Source organism: Colletotrichum acutatum, assembly GCF_030867785.1.
Source record: "Colletotrichum acutatum strain CBS 112980 chromosome Unknown BDZ83scaffold_71, whole genome shotgun sequence".
NCBI lineage: Eukaryota > Fungi > Ascomycota > Sordariomycetes > Glomerellales > Glomerellaceae > Colletotrichum > Colletotrichum acutatum.
This window is the reverse complement of record NW_026849065.1, coordinates 105099-121493: the sequence shown is the minus strand read 5'-3', so window position 1 is coordinate 121493 and position 16395 is coordinate 105099. Positions and strand designations below refer to the sequence as shown.

Sequence of the window (16395 nt, the reverse complement as noted above, 5' to 3'; positions counted from 1 at the left end):
CACGGCACCTACTCGTAGCTTGCCTTCTCGAATCATGTCACCTCCGTCAATGTGGTGTCCCGCTGGAACCGCAAGTTTATCCGGAATATCAACGAGTTGCCTTGCCGCCTCGGCTTACTTACCACTACGAGTAAAGACACGGGCTTTTGCTGACAATAAAGTTCAGCAAGCTTCGCAACAACTTTGCGCAAGCATCACAGGGGCGATTCGGGTCTTCGTTATCTCGCCCAACTCACAACACATTGTTTGGCTTGTCTTTGTTGTCCGAGTCTGGTTCTCGAAGGCGTGTGGTGCTGGACGGCGTGTGCACCGTATGCCAAGAACACCGTATTGCTTGCCTACATGGTGGTTCCATTGCTGCTGTGTTCCAAGTCGCAGCCTGCTTGTAACATACCTTTAGTTTCTGTGGTTGTGCAGTTTGTCTTCGCCCCGAATTTCGATACGAAGTTTGGACTTCCGGAGCAACATATTTGACAATCAGAGGTTGCGTCGGTGAGACAAGTGTCTACTCTGATGACCTTGTTTTCTGCTGTGGTTCGTTGGCGTACATTCTGGGCTGAACATAGCTAGAAATCGTAACGGCACTCCGAATGGGTGACGAGGCTGAGCACTTTTCAGTCAGATGCACAATTCTTTACCGTAGACGAAGACATCCAAGACCCCTCTCTGTCCACCAATCATTTCGTCACGTATCTCCCATCCTCTCATGAATCGGTACGAGCTTCCCATCTGTGCAAGTGTTCTTCCAAAGAACCGCCGAGCCCGGTCTAGAATCGTGTCCGATGAATTGCATACAGCCATACAGCCATCTTCTCTTCTTTTAGGTACCCTCCATCTCAAGCATGCCTTCAGCCATCGTAGTCCAGCGACCCGGCGTTACATAGTTCTAGTGAGCACTCGGGCGAGATCCTCCAGTGGCAACCATCTTATCAGTCCTCCTGCCGAGTTGTTGGTCCTTTCCGTCCCATCCCGTCCAGTTCTCATTGCCACTGTACCGGTCCATCTTTTTGAGCACACGGAGTTAGCGACACTGCGGGGTCGATTGAGGTGTGTGTGCTCTCTCAACATCCGCCTCAAACGTTCGACACACTTTTCTCGAACAAAGAGGTCAACTTCGCTATTCTAGTGGTGTTCTCCCTTAGCCATAGGCACAGTCGACACTGTCAGCCTCAACACCCCTGCCTCCGGATTGGGTGCCCTTCTCTTCGCCAGTCATTCCCGCCCCAAACCAGCCGGGCTTATGTTTCCCATACTCTGGCACTTTCCCTCCACTGCTCTTGAGAAAGATTGCCACCGCTCCTGGTAACGCAGTGCGGTTCCCCCAAATAAGCACCACCTCCAGCCGCAATGCGCTGAGACAGCAGCGGGCGGCCTGAATTTCTTCCTAACGCGTTTCCGAATCAGCCAAATCACAGAGCCGTCAAGAGAATGGTTTGTGTGAATACCGCCTTGCTGGTGGCCGTCGCGGGCCTCGTGACTGCCCAATATGATGGGTGGGATCTTGAGAAGGGCCAAGTGAGCTCGTCCATGTGTTATTGGTACGCACCAAGAGGTTTGCAATACCGAATCGTCCCGAGTTAGCAACATCTGACAAGACTGAAGCTGCCGTCATTCGAGATACGCTATGGCTCGATGGTGGAAGTCTGTATTGGACTCCAACATACGGGGATGGGTCTACCGGATATCCAACGACACTAGGTGAGTTCACTTTGGAACCCACTTGCGATCGATTTCTAACATCTTCAGATAACCCTCTGGGTCTCATGTACTCACTCAACTTCAGCAAACCTTTCGATAAGACAACAAACATCACTAAGCTCATCGAAACTCACCCAAAGGCCCCTTCAGGTAGTGGTAATGCTAACAGCTTCGCCCCAAATACCATCGATGGTGCCCTGCTTCACAATGATGCCGAATTCTTCTTGTACGGAGGTGTATTTGCCAAACCAACGGACGCTTATGACCCTCCACCCGGCGACAAGGCACTAGTGTGGCGCCTCTACGAGTACGGCGCAAAAAAGGCCGCCTTCAACAATGGAAGTGATCAGAGAACCTTGGACAACGGCGTGACACGGTATGTTGCCCATGGAGGAGCTGCCAGTGCCCCCTCGGAGAATAAGGCCTGGTATGTTGGCGGGATGCGGTCGCCTCTATGGGGCGACATGTATCAGAGCACTACGAACCGTTCTCTGAACGCTGTCAACGCCTCCAATACCCTCATCACCCTCGACATGTCCACCCAAATGTTCGAGGAATTCTCCAACAAGACTTTACTACCAAGCAGTATTAAGGCCAGGGCAAACCCTGAGGTCGTCTGGGTTCCAGTTGGTGCTGAGGGTATCCTCGTCGTCCTTGGCGGAGTGACCTATCCCGAATACGTCAATTCCAGTCATAAATCCGATGATGCTGTCAAGAGCGTGAGTCCAGTGGCCGTTGGCGGGTCCACTGAATCCATCTAACACCGTTCATAGGCTAGTGAAAGCCCTGCTTTCATGGAGACCATCGACATTTACGACGTAGCCGGCGATAAGTGGTACCAACAGAAGGTCGACGGGACAAAACCACCTGCCCTTACTCGAGGCTGCGCTGTACTTGCGCCAGCTCAGGATTACTCCAGCTTCAACATCTACTATTACGGCGGCTACGATGGAATCCATCCCAAGGAGGACTTCAGCGACGACGTCTGGGTTCTCTCGATTCCTTCTTTCCAATGGACAAAGGTTTATGAAGGGACAGCTCTCCACGCCCGCGCCGGTCATCAATGCGTAATCCCGTACCCTGATCAGATGATGGTCGTCGGCGGCTATGCGGCGATGGCTGGTAGCGGAGCTCCACCATGTCTTGAAGGAGGCATCATGCAGGTCTTCAATCTCTCCAGTGCAGAGTGGCTTGATGGATACAGCCCAACGAAATGGTCAAACTATACCATCCCCACCGCCGTGCAAAGCAAGATTGGAGGCGATGAGAGAGGCTCCGCAACGAAGACGACTCCAGAGCCGTCCGGCTGGTCCGATCAAGGACTGGCATCCATCTTTGCGACTCCCTACGTCACCTCGAAGATTAATACATGGTACCCGTACACAGAAGCCAAAGATCCCGGACGACCAACTGTCACAGGTGGCGGGGACAACAACGGCGGCGGCGGTGGAGGAACCCCGAAATGGGTCGCCCCTGTCCTCGGAGTCGTCCTCGGCCTTGTTTTCATCACTGCCATCCTCGTCGGCTTCTGCCTGTGGCGTCGTCGCAGAATACTCAGACGAGGCAACGGAACGGCAACCCACACCGACGACAATGGATCTAGAATCATCTCGTGGATCAGAGGCCAGCCCAGCGAACCCGCCAAAGCGCCTACCGTCACTACTGAGGAAGCCTCTTCCCAAGATATGGCCGAGGTCCGCACGCCGCCACCTGCCCCTGCGGCATCGCCTGCACCTCAACAGGTGCATCACGAGATGGCCGACAACCAGATTGCAGAGCTGCCAGGTAAGACATTCCTCATATCTCGACTTAAACAAGTACTTATCAAGAATAGACACTTCACGACCGCCAGAACTGCACGGCACAGGTCTCACCCCCATCGAGATCATCAACAAGCACACGCACTTTGGAACCGGTGGCACATCCAACCCCGCAACAACACACCAATCATCCTACTACGCCTCCGTCTCCTCCAACGAGAACGCCTCATCGCTCTCCCGCTCTTCGGGCGTCCTCGGGTACCAGACCCGCGCCCAATCGCCCGACCCAGGTCCGCCGTCGCCGCCCATCAGTAACGCTGCGCCCGCTACCTCTACCGGACGGGTCGGCTCCGACGTCTCCGGTCTCAGTGATCAGGAGGCACGGCACCTGCGGCATATCAGCGAAGCGACTGTCAGCTCTGCCTCATCGGGCGGCGAGCAAGATGGCCCGGCTGCTCGGGAGCAGCCACGTAGTATTCCGGAGACGGTGCCGGAGACTCCGACTCCCGGACACCCGAGTCCGCTGAGCCCCCCGACTGGGGCATCGGATGGGGATGATTATATTAGTGCGAGGATGTTGCCGGTTAGTCCGGCTGGTACTGCTACTATGAGGAGGAGTATGTTTCACGAGAGTGAGGATGATCTTGGGTCCAAAAAGTAAACTATCACTGTGGACAAGGCACTGGTTTCGGTTGGGTTATTTATCTTTTAATATTGAATGAACACAACGAATCCCCATACTCTGTTGAGACGACGGAACTGATTCTGTATGAGCACTGACAGGCAACTAAGGTACACGACCCACAACATAGACAAGACTGTACAATCCATACTTCGCCGTAAGTATGATAGAGACCAGAACGGAAACGCCTAAACTTTCATCCCAGAAAAATCATTATAACTACTTTATCAGATGATTTTGCAGTGCTGGATATTTCCCACATGATGCAGATCAGGTCAAAGAGCAGAATCGAGCCAGAGGACTCTCGCGAGGTGGGTCAGGCCTCAGAAGGTTGTCACGAGTACCCAGAACACCTGCAATCGAAAGGCCACGCTGAATCTTAGTCACTTCACATTCCAAAACTTTCTCCAAGTGAGCGTGGGACGTATTACCTCTCATTACCTCTGCTATACTAGAAAAGAGACGAATGGCTCCGCAAATGCCCGGCCAAAGAACCACTCCGCGGACATTGGCCTCGCGATGGAGAAGGTGTCAGCGGCAACCCGATCCGCCGACGAGGTCTTTCGTCTTTGACGATGACAAAGATTTAATGATCGAGCGTCGCCGTAGCTTACTTAGTAAGGCGGATATGCGACGGCCCATCTTGACCACTTTCGAGTCTCAGGATGAAGCTTGAACACCAACATCTTTCCAGAAAGAGCGCTTCAAAGACAAGCTTTCGCGCGATACTATAGACAATCGAATATTTTCAGTTCCCTCTAACGTAGTCGTTCCCAGGGTGGGTGTCTTCTTCCCAGAAGCTCATCACGACATTTTGTCTGAAACCACGAGCCGAAAAGGCTCGGCACCACATCGAGACAAGAGCTGAAGGTTAATACATCGCTCAAGAAGCAAAAAGAACTCCTCGACGGGGAATTGAACCCCGGTCCCCTGCGAATCGTTGAATTTTCTATGACAAGCAGATATCCTCACCACTAGACTATCGGGGATGGGTGGATGTGATCATCCAGTGACAGTTGCTGGGTTGGCAACAACGGACACAACTTGCCCCATATAGGTCGGGGTTGGACCCATACTTAGACTCCACAAGGAGCGCCGTTGTAGTTACCATGGTCAACTTATTCTGAGCATATAGTCTAATGTCCAAAGACTGACGATGTATAGTTGGCAATGAAAAGCAGTTGATGTGAGTCTCGGACGTTTGGACTTTTGAACGGGCACTTGACTTTTGAACGGGCACTAGACTTTTGCAGGGTGCGCCTCTGCTTGTCTCTGATAATTAGCTAGGTCATTTGATAGGGGTAAGCTTTACAGCAAGCGAGCTCATACTTCTGCCAAATGAGAGCAGAACCAAAAGAGCCCTCTGAAGAGTCTTGCCAGAAAAGTGGAAAGGCTATATGTTCTAACGTAGGAACTATTAGGTATACCTTAATAAGTTCACCTTGCCTAGAATAACTTAATGCCACTTTTCAAGACGGCCAAAAGTTTTTATTACTTATCTCTGAGATCTATTACCTAGTCAATTGAAACGTCTACTAATAGTATATACATTTCAAGCTTTTACTTTCTATTATAACTATCATTACTACTATCATTACTACTATCATTGCTATCATCATTGCTACTTAATATCTATTCACTAGAGAATATACTCTGCGAACGACCCAAAAGGAGTAACAATAGAAAAAGTGAAAGCGATAACAAGAGCATTAGTAGAGCTAATAGAAGAGGCAGTAGCAGTGGCACTGGTAGAGGTAGCGGTAGAGGTAGAATAGGAACTTGGGAAGTGTTGGGAAGTAAGATATCTTGTCACCCGCTCTTCTATATCTCGGCCGTAGACACCTAGAGCAAGCATCCTGGTGCATGGCGATTTGTGGCGTGTCTTGCATGCTTACAGTCAGAAACAAGATCCTGTGGTTTACTGGTAGTAGGTACAACTGTGTATCGTTCAATCTCAACTCTTTATTTTTCCCCTTCGTTAACTAGGTACATGGCAACAACACCACTGGGATCATCCGGAATTAGTCCTCAGATTACGAGCTGAGTACAATTCGAATGAAGATGCATTCAGAGCTCACTTTCATCATCTATAGAAAGCACTGGCGAATTTGCATCGAGAAAGCGCAGAGGTAGGTTCCTAGTCTCTACATCAACGCCATTCTGTTCGTTACCCTCCGATGAGACCTCATAATCACGGCTGTATACTTCCCCGTCAGACTGTGTTGAACTGACATGGTCGTCGGGGGATTCCTCCTGTCTTTCGAAAGCTCCAAGCAAATCACGACTCCATATGTCACCCCATGATGGAGAACACCGGTCCACTTGTGCCATGTCATCAGTTATTTTCGAGCGTATCGATGATTCACCGAAGACGGCGCTATGTCTCAACACTACCAGGAGATGTTCCGACTTGTGAAGGGTGTTCAACATCCAAAGATCGACCCTGTCTCTACCCGACGTTCCGGCTCCAAGCTTCGTCAACACACGGAAAGTTTTTGATACAGGGTCAATCATAGGCCACTCGGTAGACGTGTCTGGGCACGCCTGTTCGAATTCAACGATGCAGTGCTTTCCTCGGTGACATCGGTCGCGGTGTTGAAATGCGCTCTTCAGATGAGAATACCTCGCCCCGCTTTGGCACTCTCTGCAAGACTTGTATGAGTCGATTGAAGACCTTTCCCTAGAGTCAAACGAAAGAAACCAATTACCATGGTACACTGGGCGTTGTCCACCATCTTTTTCCTGGGATGCATGAACCTTTTGGAAGAAGAATTTCGGTTTCGGTAGCCATCTACTCCGGAATATCCTGTCAAAGCTAACAGACATTTCCTCCGCTAGGTTGGCTGCCTGATACAAACTTGTAGCAAGTTGGAGGGAAGACCCTGGAGAGTAAGCAGCATTTGATAGCGTCTCCAGACTTTGCCGCATCTCATGGAAAGTATTAAGTCCATGCGAGGTTGGCCTTTCAACCCCGACAAAGCTGGATATCAAATATCGCAGCTGGGTTTCGAGAATGAGGGGTGCCGTGGACGTCTCTAGTTGTTGTGGTTCGCCGTAAAGGGACATTATCCTCTCATCCTGGACCGTCGATGTTGACTGGAAGAATATTTGCTTAAAATGCGCAATGTTGTTAGAGAACACCTCTCCGTTGGCTGCATGATCCTTGTCTAAGTGAGAACCGAAGCTTCTGCCGAACCTATAGCTTACTTGATCGCACCCTGCGAGATTATGGGAATCCACGACATGTTTCGATCCGTCGAGCGACTCAGTATTTGCAAAGATTTGGTCACAAAAGGCACATCTAATCTGACCCAAATGCTGATCCTTCAGGGTTTCGATGAAATAATCGTCAATGCCTATTGCTTGGGCACATGTCCACCCCATCGGACTGCCAACAAAGCTGGGCTCCAAGTTCAGATTGCTAGAAACCGTTTCAAGGCCTGAATGTCGCCGTTTCCTAGTGACCTCGGAATTCAAAAACGAGGACGGCCTTCGCGAGTGATTGTTCGATTCACGCCAGGGGACTTGCGATAAAGGCGGAGTGACGAGCCGTTGAAGGGATTCGGCCATGCTTTATACACTGTCGCTCAGTCTAGAGAGTTGACTCCGAGTTTCGTGGTGTTCCAATGCAAATTGTTCCTTACTAACTCTAGAAGTGGAGAAGATGGTGTTCATGTCAAGAACAATCTGCGACCGATGACGCGCCAACTTAGACTCCATTTCCGAAATCTCCCGGCTTCTCTTGTTCGATATCCCCTCAATTATCTTTTGGCGCTTTGAGGATGGCCCATCTCCGGGTCGGTACGATTCGGTCCAGGTATCTAAATCCCGAACGCAATCCTCGAGACGGGAAGAGAAAGTGGCAAATTGCTGAACCCAAAGAAGTCGGCTTTCATCAAGTGCCTTTTCGTCCAACGTGTTGAGCAGATACTTGAAGTCAATTAGTGTCTGGGAGAGTAGATGGGCTTCTGCCGTCAGTCGTTGCGCACGCGCATCCGCTTCCTTCAAGTCATGGATAAAGGCATTGAGCTTGACAAGCCCATTGAGGACATGGCCAGCGACAGACAGCAGGCCCGCGACGCTGGCGGCTGCGGAAACTGCCTCCATGTTGCAAAAGTTGGTGCTTTGTCGAAACTCAGGCATCCATAGGTCTTGAACCGAGGGACGGCGGGGTTATGAGCGATGGGCCATGGCTGCAGTCAGCAAGATGGTCACCACTGCCACGCACCTTACATGTGGCAACTGCAGCACATCTCCTGCGCTGCAGTGTTGATCATCCCGATTGGATAGCACTCGCTCCTTTCCATGTGATATGGGTGGCTTGATATGACCGCAGCTTGCATTGGTCTTAGGCAATCGTCGCCTCACGGGTTGCCTTACGAATTGCGAACGACTTTGGGGCCATGTCTTTTCTTCCTTCACATGTTACGTTGGTGTTTACCCCAAGCACTGGCTATATGAGCTCGAACACTCGAATACCTACGAGAACGGATGCCACCGATCTATGCACTATCCACGGCCGGGCTATCGACATAAGAGAAGATGTGGAGGGAATTGACTTTGGGAGGGAATGTTCCTCGACGCAGAGTCAAAGAAGTCTCTCGGTCCGAATGCATCATTTGTCTCAACCATTTGAGCAATTATGGAGAGAAACAACTGAAATTTGGGGATAAAGAATGGTTTGAACCTAGATTAGCACAAAGCGCTTCTCAATGATTCTTAAGCTACCTCGGCAACAACAAGGGACTGCAAGAAAATCACTGGCAAGGGAGACTTGCGGATGGGTCTCTTCTTTGTACTCAACTAGAGAGGGGATAGCAGATAATGCCAAACCGCGGAAGACAGAAGACAAGAAATAAATGCAAAGACACACCCTCATGAATGAAAAGAAATTGCACAAACTTTGGTGTAAGCTCTCGCAATTCGTTTGGAAACAGGTCTCTGGAAGACGCACCTCATTTCAAGTTCAGACAACACCTCTTCAAAACATCACGAGCTGACTTGCATCAAGTGAAGCCGCCTTGGACCAAAGTTTCTCGAGACTTCTTGAGAAACTTTCTTCACCAAAGAGAATGCCACCAAGGTCAAACAATGGCTCTTCAAGCCGACAGCCACCGGAGCAGCAACAACAGCAGCCACATGACCGTGATTTCGGGCCCGGATGGGACTATACCGTCCCACGGATCCCGGCTTTGCCAAACAACGGCTTCAACGTGCCTGCCCAGGCGGGACCATCGAATGCGGTGCCTCCTCAGATGGGCCAACAGCAAGCCCAGTTACCGGTGTCGAACATGATGCCGAACCAGAACTTCAACCCGCCGCCGGCGCAGTCCATGGACCCTAACAACCACCAGAACAACAGCCAGCAAAACAACAACCAACCGCTCCGCTGGGCGAATCCATACCAGCCCCAAGACCAGGCTCAGCCCCGTCCCGCGGGCCAATCCCAGCCAGCAAAGCGCGGACGACCCCGCAACCTCGACGAGGAAGATCAAGACGAAGGACAAAGAGCATCAAAAAGGCCCAGACTTCAGCAGAACCACTGGCAACCGCCCCTCATGCGCATCACGCACTCCCCCCAGGTCGGCCAGCACAACCCCATCGACAACACGTGCGACCACTGCCGCGCCCGCCCTCACGAGAACCAGGGCTGCGACGTCGACCTCGCCAACCAGATCGAGTGCCACCGCTGCACCCGCCATCGCGCCCTCGTCGACCCGAGCCACATCTGCAAAGTCCTCGGCAGGGAACACTGGCAGAAGCGCTTCGCCAATTCCCGGCCGTCGTATCCGATCACCGAGACGAGCTCGAGCGTCTGCATGCGGTGCAAGACGCACCAGGGTAGCGGGCGGATCGGGCTGTGCGATATTGACGACCGGGTCAAGATTGGGTGTACGCCGTGTAAGAATGATCAGGCGCTGTGTCGGGTGTACGACGAGCAGAAGGTGAGCGGCGAGAAGCCGGACGTGGATCAGCCGGCGGAGGTGATGTGGAACCGGCCGATGCCAGGGGACGGCACCGTGCCGGCGGGCCGGCGGCCGTGGTGGCGGCAGATGTGTCAGGGCTGTCAGCCTGGCAAGACGAAGCCGTGTTCCTGGATCCGGGACTTCCGGCTGAGGGAGTACAAGTGCACGTCGTGTGTCGAGAAGAACATACCCTGCGTGGACCCCTGGACGACAGCCACGTACGATACCCCGTACACGTGGGCCCCCGGGGATGGGGACAAGATTGTCTACGACAAAGGGACCAAGATCCGAGATGGTAGGCACCGGTGCACCAATTGCGCGACGAACCAGGCCATGTGCCGGTCCCTCACCGACGAGGAAGACTTTGCGTGCGTGCGGTGTACTTCGTGGGGCCTAGTGTGCGAGACGCCCGGGAATGGGAGCCGGCACCCGTCGCGGCAGCTGCCTTGGATCGATCGGAAGAGGATCGGGTGGTCTGGGTGGACAAAATGCACGGCCAACGGCAAGGGGATGAAGTTCAACGGGTGCCGGCGGTGTCGGGAGAACGGGTATAAATGTGATCGGAAGCGGCCGTGCGATAGGTGCGTCAACGACAGGGCGGAGGCGGACTGCGATTCGTGGGTGATGAACAAGGAGTTGGTTAGACGCAACGGGACGGATGGCGCGGAGCAGCCAGAGTATTACATGGCACTTGGGTACGGTCCCAAGGGTATTCACGATGATCGGACGTTATGTTTGGAGAACAATCTCCTCGGGCCAAATAGACCAAGGTACGCGGTCATGACGGATCCTGCTGCTGCTGTAGCTGCCGTTGCCGCTGCCGCCGCCGCTGCTGGTGTTGGTGCCGGCCCGGCTGATTCTCCGGCGTCTCCCATCATAGGTGGAAATCCTCCCATGGCGGCGCAGCAGGACCCACGTCAGTTCGGAGATGTCGTCGGTAACGGGCCCGGCGGCGGCGGCGGCATGGCCCCACAGCCACGGCCCATGGCGGCAGACGGACAGCAAGGTTTCGCCGCACCGCCCGGCCCAGTGGCGTACCACGACCCGGCCTACCCCAACGGCAACCAGGACCACATCCGCAACCAGCACAACGATATGATGTACGGCGACAACAACGCGGCCGCCGTGGCGAATCAGACAGGCGGGGGCTTCTCCGACTGGATGAGCGGTTATAACGCGAGTAATAACCAAGCTGGTCCAAGCCGAAACGCTCAACCGCCTCTGTTCGAGGGCCAGGCTCAAAACCAGGGCGATATCCAGTACATGATGGGCAACGGGTACGATATAAACCCCGAGAACCTAGTCCAAATGGCAGAGGCACAGCCGGTCCTCATTCACCCGCAGCTAGAAGTCGACCCGGAACGCGAACAATCTGAACTCACCCGCGGCATCTGCGACTTCATGGCCCAACTAGCCCGAGACAGCCGCTTCGTACCCATCGAGCTCCGCAACTTCAACCCCCCCGAAGTAGCCGAAACCCCTCCCGCCGCCCGCATCGGTCCCCCCGCCGTCGCCATCCTCGAGCTCACAGACCAAGACGCGGCCGAAACGCCCCGCGAGCCGCCGGGACCGCCAACATGGAACCCGGCCCCCTACGACCCTCAACTCCGAGTCGCCCTCGCCCGATGGAAACGCCCGGCCAACGACGTCTTCCACGACATCCCCGACGCCTCCCTCCTAAACGGCGCCCAACCAGACAACCAGCCCTGCGAGGAAATCAAGCCCGCAGCACCAGGAAACGTCTGCAACACCCTCGTCCCCGACGGCGCGCACTGCGAAAACCTGGAACACGCCGCCGCGCAGCCGAAACCGCACGTCGTCTGCGAAGGATGCGACCTGACCTCCAAGAAACACCTCTTCGAGGGCCCGCAACCCCTCACACGTATGGAATTCCTCAATATGCGCAACTACGCCTGCGGCGGCTGCGCCCACACGCGCCAGGCCGACGTGCGGTTCGGCGGCAGGATGCCCAACGGCCAGCTCGCGAACCCGCTGCACCCCGTGACGGGCTGCCTCTGCGCCAGGAAGCTGCTCGGCCGGCGGCTGTGCTCGCATCACCGGTACCAGCTCGCGCAGCGGCTCATGATCCAGGTGTCCATGGTGCTCGAGTGGGCGATTACCAACTTTGGACCGGACATGTGTCTGTTTTGTAAGCAGGGCGGCCATCTCGCCAGGAGCGTCGCGGAGTCGAATAACGGGATCATGGACGATGTGTTGTACGTGTGCCTCAATTGTGAGGGCATCGTCGGCGTGAACGGCCCGAAGCAGCTCGTTCCGGGTGTCGAAGAGTGGATTGGTGGGTGTCATCCGTTTTCCCTCTACTCGGAGCCGTGGCTGCAGGCGCCTATGCAGGATATAGAATGGGACGCCTGATTAGGCGAATATGGCCCCGGATGTCTCATGGAAGAAGCTAGGTAAAGTGAAAGAGGAGGAGTTCTGGTTGGCGGTATCTTTCTCTGGTTCGGCTTTGGATTCGGATAGAAACGCAGTTGGGTTGATACTACGGTAACGGTGGAGCACACATGGTGCGTTGCAGGTGTTTCGTTTGATTTGAAGAAAAAGAAAACGTTTGGATTCTGACGTTTTCGCTCCGGGCCGTGAAATCATAGCCGAGTGAAGGTAGAGGCACACCGTTGAGACTTGAGGGATGGTTGCGAGGTTTCTGCGCGACTCGCATCTGCATGTCTAAGGTGAGGTAAAGTGATGGGAGCCATGGCCCTTGGGGCAACAGGGCGGTTCAGAGCCTCAGGCTATGTATTCCGTGGTGGGCTGCAGTCTTTGGGGGGGGGGGGGACTTGTTGAGAGTCGTCATAAGCAAGCTGCATATGCTCCGGGTTGTGTTTCTTGTGCCCTAGTGTTGTGACATTTTAGCAATGAAATAGAATATTGGGAGTTTCTTATTCCATTGGCATCGGAAATCCGGAATGTGGAACACTTACCGACAGAGATTTGTCTCCTCTTTGTGATCCATCAATCCAGATAATCAAATGCTAGCTCACCTATGTACTGTCGCTCGGTTTCTGGAGTGGGCAGACTAGCCTGTTTCTAGATAACCTCGTTTCATCGTCAGCCACGACATACTGAGGTATCACATGTCGTGAGACGTTGCAGTGGCATCTTGAACGACAACCATGTGTGCGAGAAAACGCGAACGCTGAGTGGACAAATCCTCACAAAGCTACAGCTCAACCATTGAAAATCACATTGAGGGCAGGATAGGTATCACATCTCAGATGAACTGACGTAAAGGGAATCTGTATGACTTGGCGACTGACTCTGACCTCAGAAAGACCTTGCGGTGTCTCAGAAGAAAGAAGAAATTACAGTATGAAAAGAAAAAAGGAGTACCGATATAAAGAAGAGACAGAGACAAGCCGATGTTTGGTCTCAAATAGCCCTCCCAGTGTGTGTAGTAAAGAATCTCGAATCCACCCTCCACAAGGTCTTGCGGCCAACAGTCTCTGGCTGGCAGACCAGCCAGTCTGCAGCCCAATCTTCTCTGCTGCCGCACCACACGATGAGGATACTGCCAGACAGCCTTGTGAAAAGGACTCTCTTCTCTTGTCCCCTGCCACATACAATCGTGTGCGATGACCATGTCCATGAAGTTGCCCTGAAAAGAACAAGTTCCAAAAAGTGCAGCAAGTCAGAACCCGACTCCCCGTCCGATGCAGCACAAACAAGATTTTGATCATTGGTTCCCCACGTCAACATGTCTTTCTCCAAACGACATCTGCTGGGCCTGCTTGGACCTGTTCAAAAGTCCAGACGGGGAAGAAACCGTGCGTTCAGCATCAACCAGCGGCATCCACCAGCCCAGTCAAGGCTCAAGGTATCTCACGACTCTCTAGCCGCTTGGTTCACCACCATCCCCCCTCCCTCTTGCTCTCTCGCTCTCTGTCGATTGCGCGCGCACTCTCGTTCTCTCTCTTTCTCTCCAAGTCGAAGTCGAAAAAGGACTGCTCACATTATTACGCACTTGGAGCAGCAGCCTGCCTCTTGCTCGCCACCCTCAACGTCCATGGGCTTCGGGGGTCCGTTAATGCCAGAGGCGCCACCGCTGCCGGTAGAGTAGCCCTGCATCTCTCGGTTGTATCGACGGATTTCGCGGACAATATCATAGAAAGCCTTGTCGACGTTGATGCGAGACTTGGCTGATGTCTCAATGAACTTGCATCCAAATGACTTGGCAAGAGCCTCTCCCTCTGTAAGACATGTATCAGTCATCAACTCAATCGATTAAATCAATCATCAGATAAGAGGCCTATCTGTCGGAGGCACGATCATGCAGTGATGCGGCGCAGCAATTGAGAGAGAAAAAAAAGTACCTTGTCGTGTGACTTCTCTCTCGCCCTCCAAATCGCACTTGTTGCCGACGACGACCATAGGGAAGTAGTCCTTGTCCTTGACTCTCAGAATCTGCTGCTGGAATGTGGTGATTTCCTCGAAGCTCTGGCGCGAGGTGATGGAGTAGACGAGCAGGAATCCCTCTCCCGTTCTCATGTACTGCTCGCGCATGGCGGAGTACTCTTCCTGACCGGCGGTGTCGAGAACATCGAGCAGGGCAACTTCCTCGTCAATAACGCACTGCTTGCGGTAGGAATCTGTAGTTGAGGAGAACCAGGTTAGTTTGAACGATTGATTCGCGGTCGCATCAACCGGCAGTAGGAAGTTTGATTATTATCGAGGCAACGTACCTTCAATCGTTGGGTCATACTCGTCGACGAAGTGGCTCTGGATCAATTGAATGGTCAAGCAAGATTTACCGACACCACCGCCACCGACGACGACCAGCTTGTACTCTCTCAAGAACTGCGAAAGGATGACGGATTAGTAACGGGTCGATGGAGGCGAAGAGGACGAGGCAAGGGTTGAAGAGTGGGAGGTCGCGCGACGACGCGAGAACGAGGACGAGGACAAGAGCGAAGGCGAGGGAGACGACGAACCTTGGACGCCATTGTGCTGTGATGATGTGTTGATTGATGGTTGAAATCTCGACGGGTCTTGTTCGCGCGCGATGTTGATGGCTTGAAGCAACTGCTGTTGAGGTGAAGACACGGGCGAGATCCGGGAAACAGTCAGGAGCAGCCGGGCGATTGGCGTCTCGACGGATTCGGAAAGGGCTCAGCGAGGTTGGATTTGGCGAGGTGCGTGAGCGTGAAGGTTGAGTTGAAAGGAGTGGTTTGGCAGCGAGCGAAACGACGGGTGGGAATCTGGATCTGGTACGGCACAGGCCGGATTGCGAAGTTTAAAGGTGAAACGACGAGGTCGATGGCAGAAATCCGGGACTGACAGCAGACAGTCTTTCGAGAAGGAGAATGAGAGAATGGGCACGAATGGGGTGGTGTTTCGTTGTTGCTAAGGGGGGGCTTTTTGGCAAAATGTGGAGATGGGGGAACGGGTCGGTCCAGTAGAAGGGAAGGAAGGACCTGCCTGCACTTTACCTCTGCTCCTGCCTCCTGGCGCTGCTGCTGGGTGCTGTGTGTGCTGGGGCAGGTGCGGGTGCGGATGCGTGTGTGCTCCTTCTCTGCTCCTGCTCTGCTCTCTGCTCTCTGCTCTCTGCTCTCTGCTCTGTTCTCCTGCTAAGGGTAGGTGCTGAGGTAGACAGGAGGAAGGGAAGGTACGAAGCTGAGGTACCGATTAAGCATACTGGGGTACCTGCTCTTGCAGCTGCTGCACAGCGGAAATCGCAGTACACCCACTCACTCCACACGTTGTATCTTTCCTTACATCGGCCTTTCCTGCCGTCCCTGCCTTCCGGTGTCCACTCCCTCCCAGCTCCCCTTCGCTCTTTCCCGCGCCTTGCTTTTTTTTTTTCCTTCCCTACTGGACTCCTTCCACACGCACCTCCATTCTCCCATTGCCAGACGAGCAGGGCAGGGAAGGTGCTGTATCCGTTCATCCACCTTCGTCCAGAAACGGTACGTAACTTTAGGGCAGACAGTAAAGTGTTCTTTCATCACACTGGGGGAGGGGGCATGCCACACACTCTCTCATCTCTCAGTCTCTTTCACACATTAGGACGGAATTAGAGGTGACGGGAGAGGTGAGAGGTGAGTGAGAGAACGAGGTGAAGCCTGGCTTGGGTTGGACAGGGTGTGCTTGTAAAGATTTCATTCCATCCATCTCAGTCCTAAGCAGTGAGCACGTCTGGTTCCGTCTGCTTTGGTCACCTCAAGGCTCACAGCAAGGTACGGGACACCAGGACTGCTTGCTCATCTTGCCCTCCGCCGGCCTTGTCTCGTCTGCCGTGCCCGGCCAAGTCGACACGGGCGTGCCACCAGGTCTA

General features: G+C 53.5%; 4 protein-coding genes and 1 non-coding gene across 5 annotated transcripts; 2 read left to right on the top strand and 3 right to left on the bottom strand.

The window, feature by feature from the left end:
• Positions 1-931: 931 nt before the first annotated feature.
• BDZ83DRAFT_627480 (uncharacterized protein) lies at positions 932-4197 on the top strand. The gene is made up of 6 exons (XM_060508636.1): positions 932-1310; positions 1405-1552; positions 1603-1698; positions 1747-2417; positions 2472-3483; positions 3533-4197. Exons 2-6 carry the CDS (start codon positions 1429-1431, stop codon positions 4117-4119), a joined length of 2490 nt encoding a protein of 829 aa, XP_060363066.1. The 5' UTR covers positions 932-1310; positions 1405-1428; the 3' UTR covers positions 4120-4197.
• Positions 4198-5040: 843 nt separating this feature from the next.
• On the bottom strand, positions 5041-5129 carry BDZ83DRAFT_t186. The gene has a single exon. It is a non-coding gene; the product is annotated as a tRNA-Asp (tRNA).
• A 2584-nt stretch (positions 5130-7713) lies between these two features.
• On the bottom strand, positions 7714-8247 carry BDZ83DRAFT_653448 (uncharacterized protein; the record flags this gene model as incomplete). Its single annotated transcript, XM_060510617.1, has 1 exon — positions 7714-8247. One exon carries the CDS (start codon positions 8245-8247, stop codon positions 7714-7716), a length of 534 nt encoding a protein of 177 aa, XP_060363065.1.
• Positions 8248-10896: 2649 nt separating this feature from the next.
• BDZ83DRAFT_627477 (uncharacterized protein) lies at positions 10897-12890 on the top strand. The gene has a single exon (XM_060508635.1). It carries the CDS (start codon positions 11001-11003, stop codon positions 12477-12479), a length of 1479 nt encoding a protein of 492 aa, XP_060363064.1. The 5' UTR covers positions 10897-11000; the 3' UTR covers positions 12480-12890.
• Positions 12891-14069: 1179 nt separating this feature from the next.
• Positions 14070-15064, bottom strand: BDZ83DRAFT_721001 (ras family protein; the record flags this gene model as incomplete). The annotated part of the gene is made up of 4 exons (XM_060512335.1): positions 14070-14311; positions 14435-14710; positions 14804-14918; positions 15053-15064. 4 exons carry the CDS (start codon positions 15062-15064, stop codon positions 14070-14072), a joined length of 645 nt encoding a protein of 214 aa, XP_060363063.1.
• Positions 15065-16395: the final 1331 nt, after the last annotated feature.

Bases quoted from the DNA above. Each gene is read 5' to 3' on its own strand.
- BDZ83DRAFT_627477 (XM_060508635.1), top strand. From the start codon at position 11,001: ATGGCGGCGCAGCAGGACCCACGTCAGTTCGGAGATGTCGTCGGTAAC.
- BDZ83DRAFT_627480 (XM_060508636.1), top strand. From the start codon at position 1,429: ATGGTTTGTGTGAATACCGCCTTGCTGGTGGCCGTCGCGGGCCTCGTG. The intron at 1,699-1,746 runs GTGAGTTCACTT...TAACATCTTCAG, and splicing joins CGGATATCCAACGACACTAG to ATAACCCTCTGGGTCTCATG. The intron at 2,418-2,471 runs GTGAGTCCAGTG...CACCGTTCATAG, and splicing joins CCGATGATGCTGTCAAGAGC to GCTAGTGAAAGCCCTGCTTT.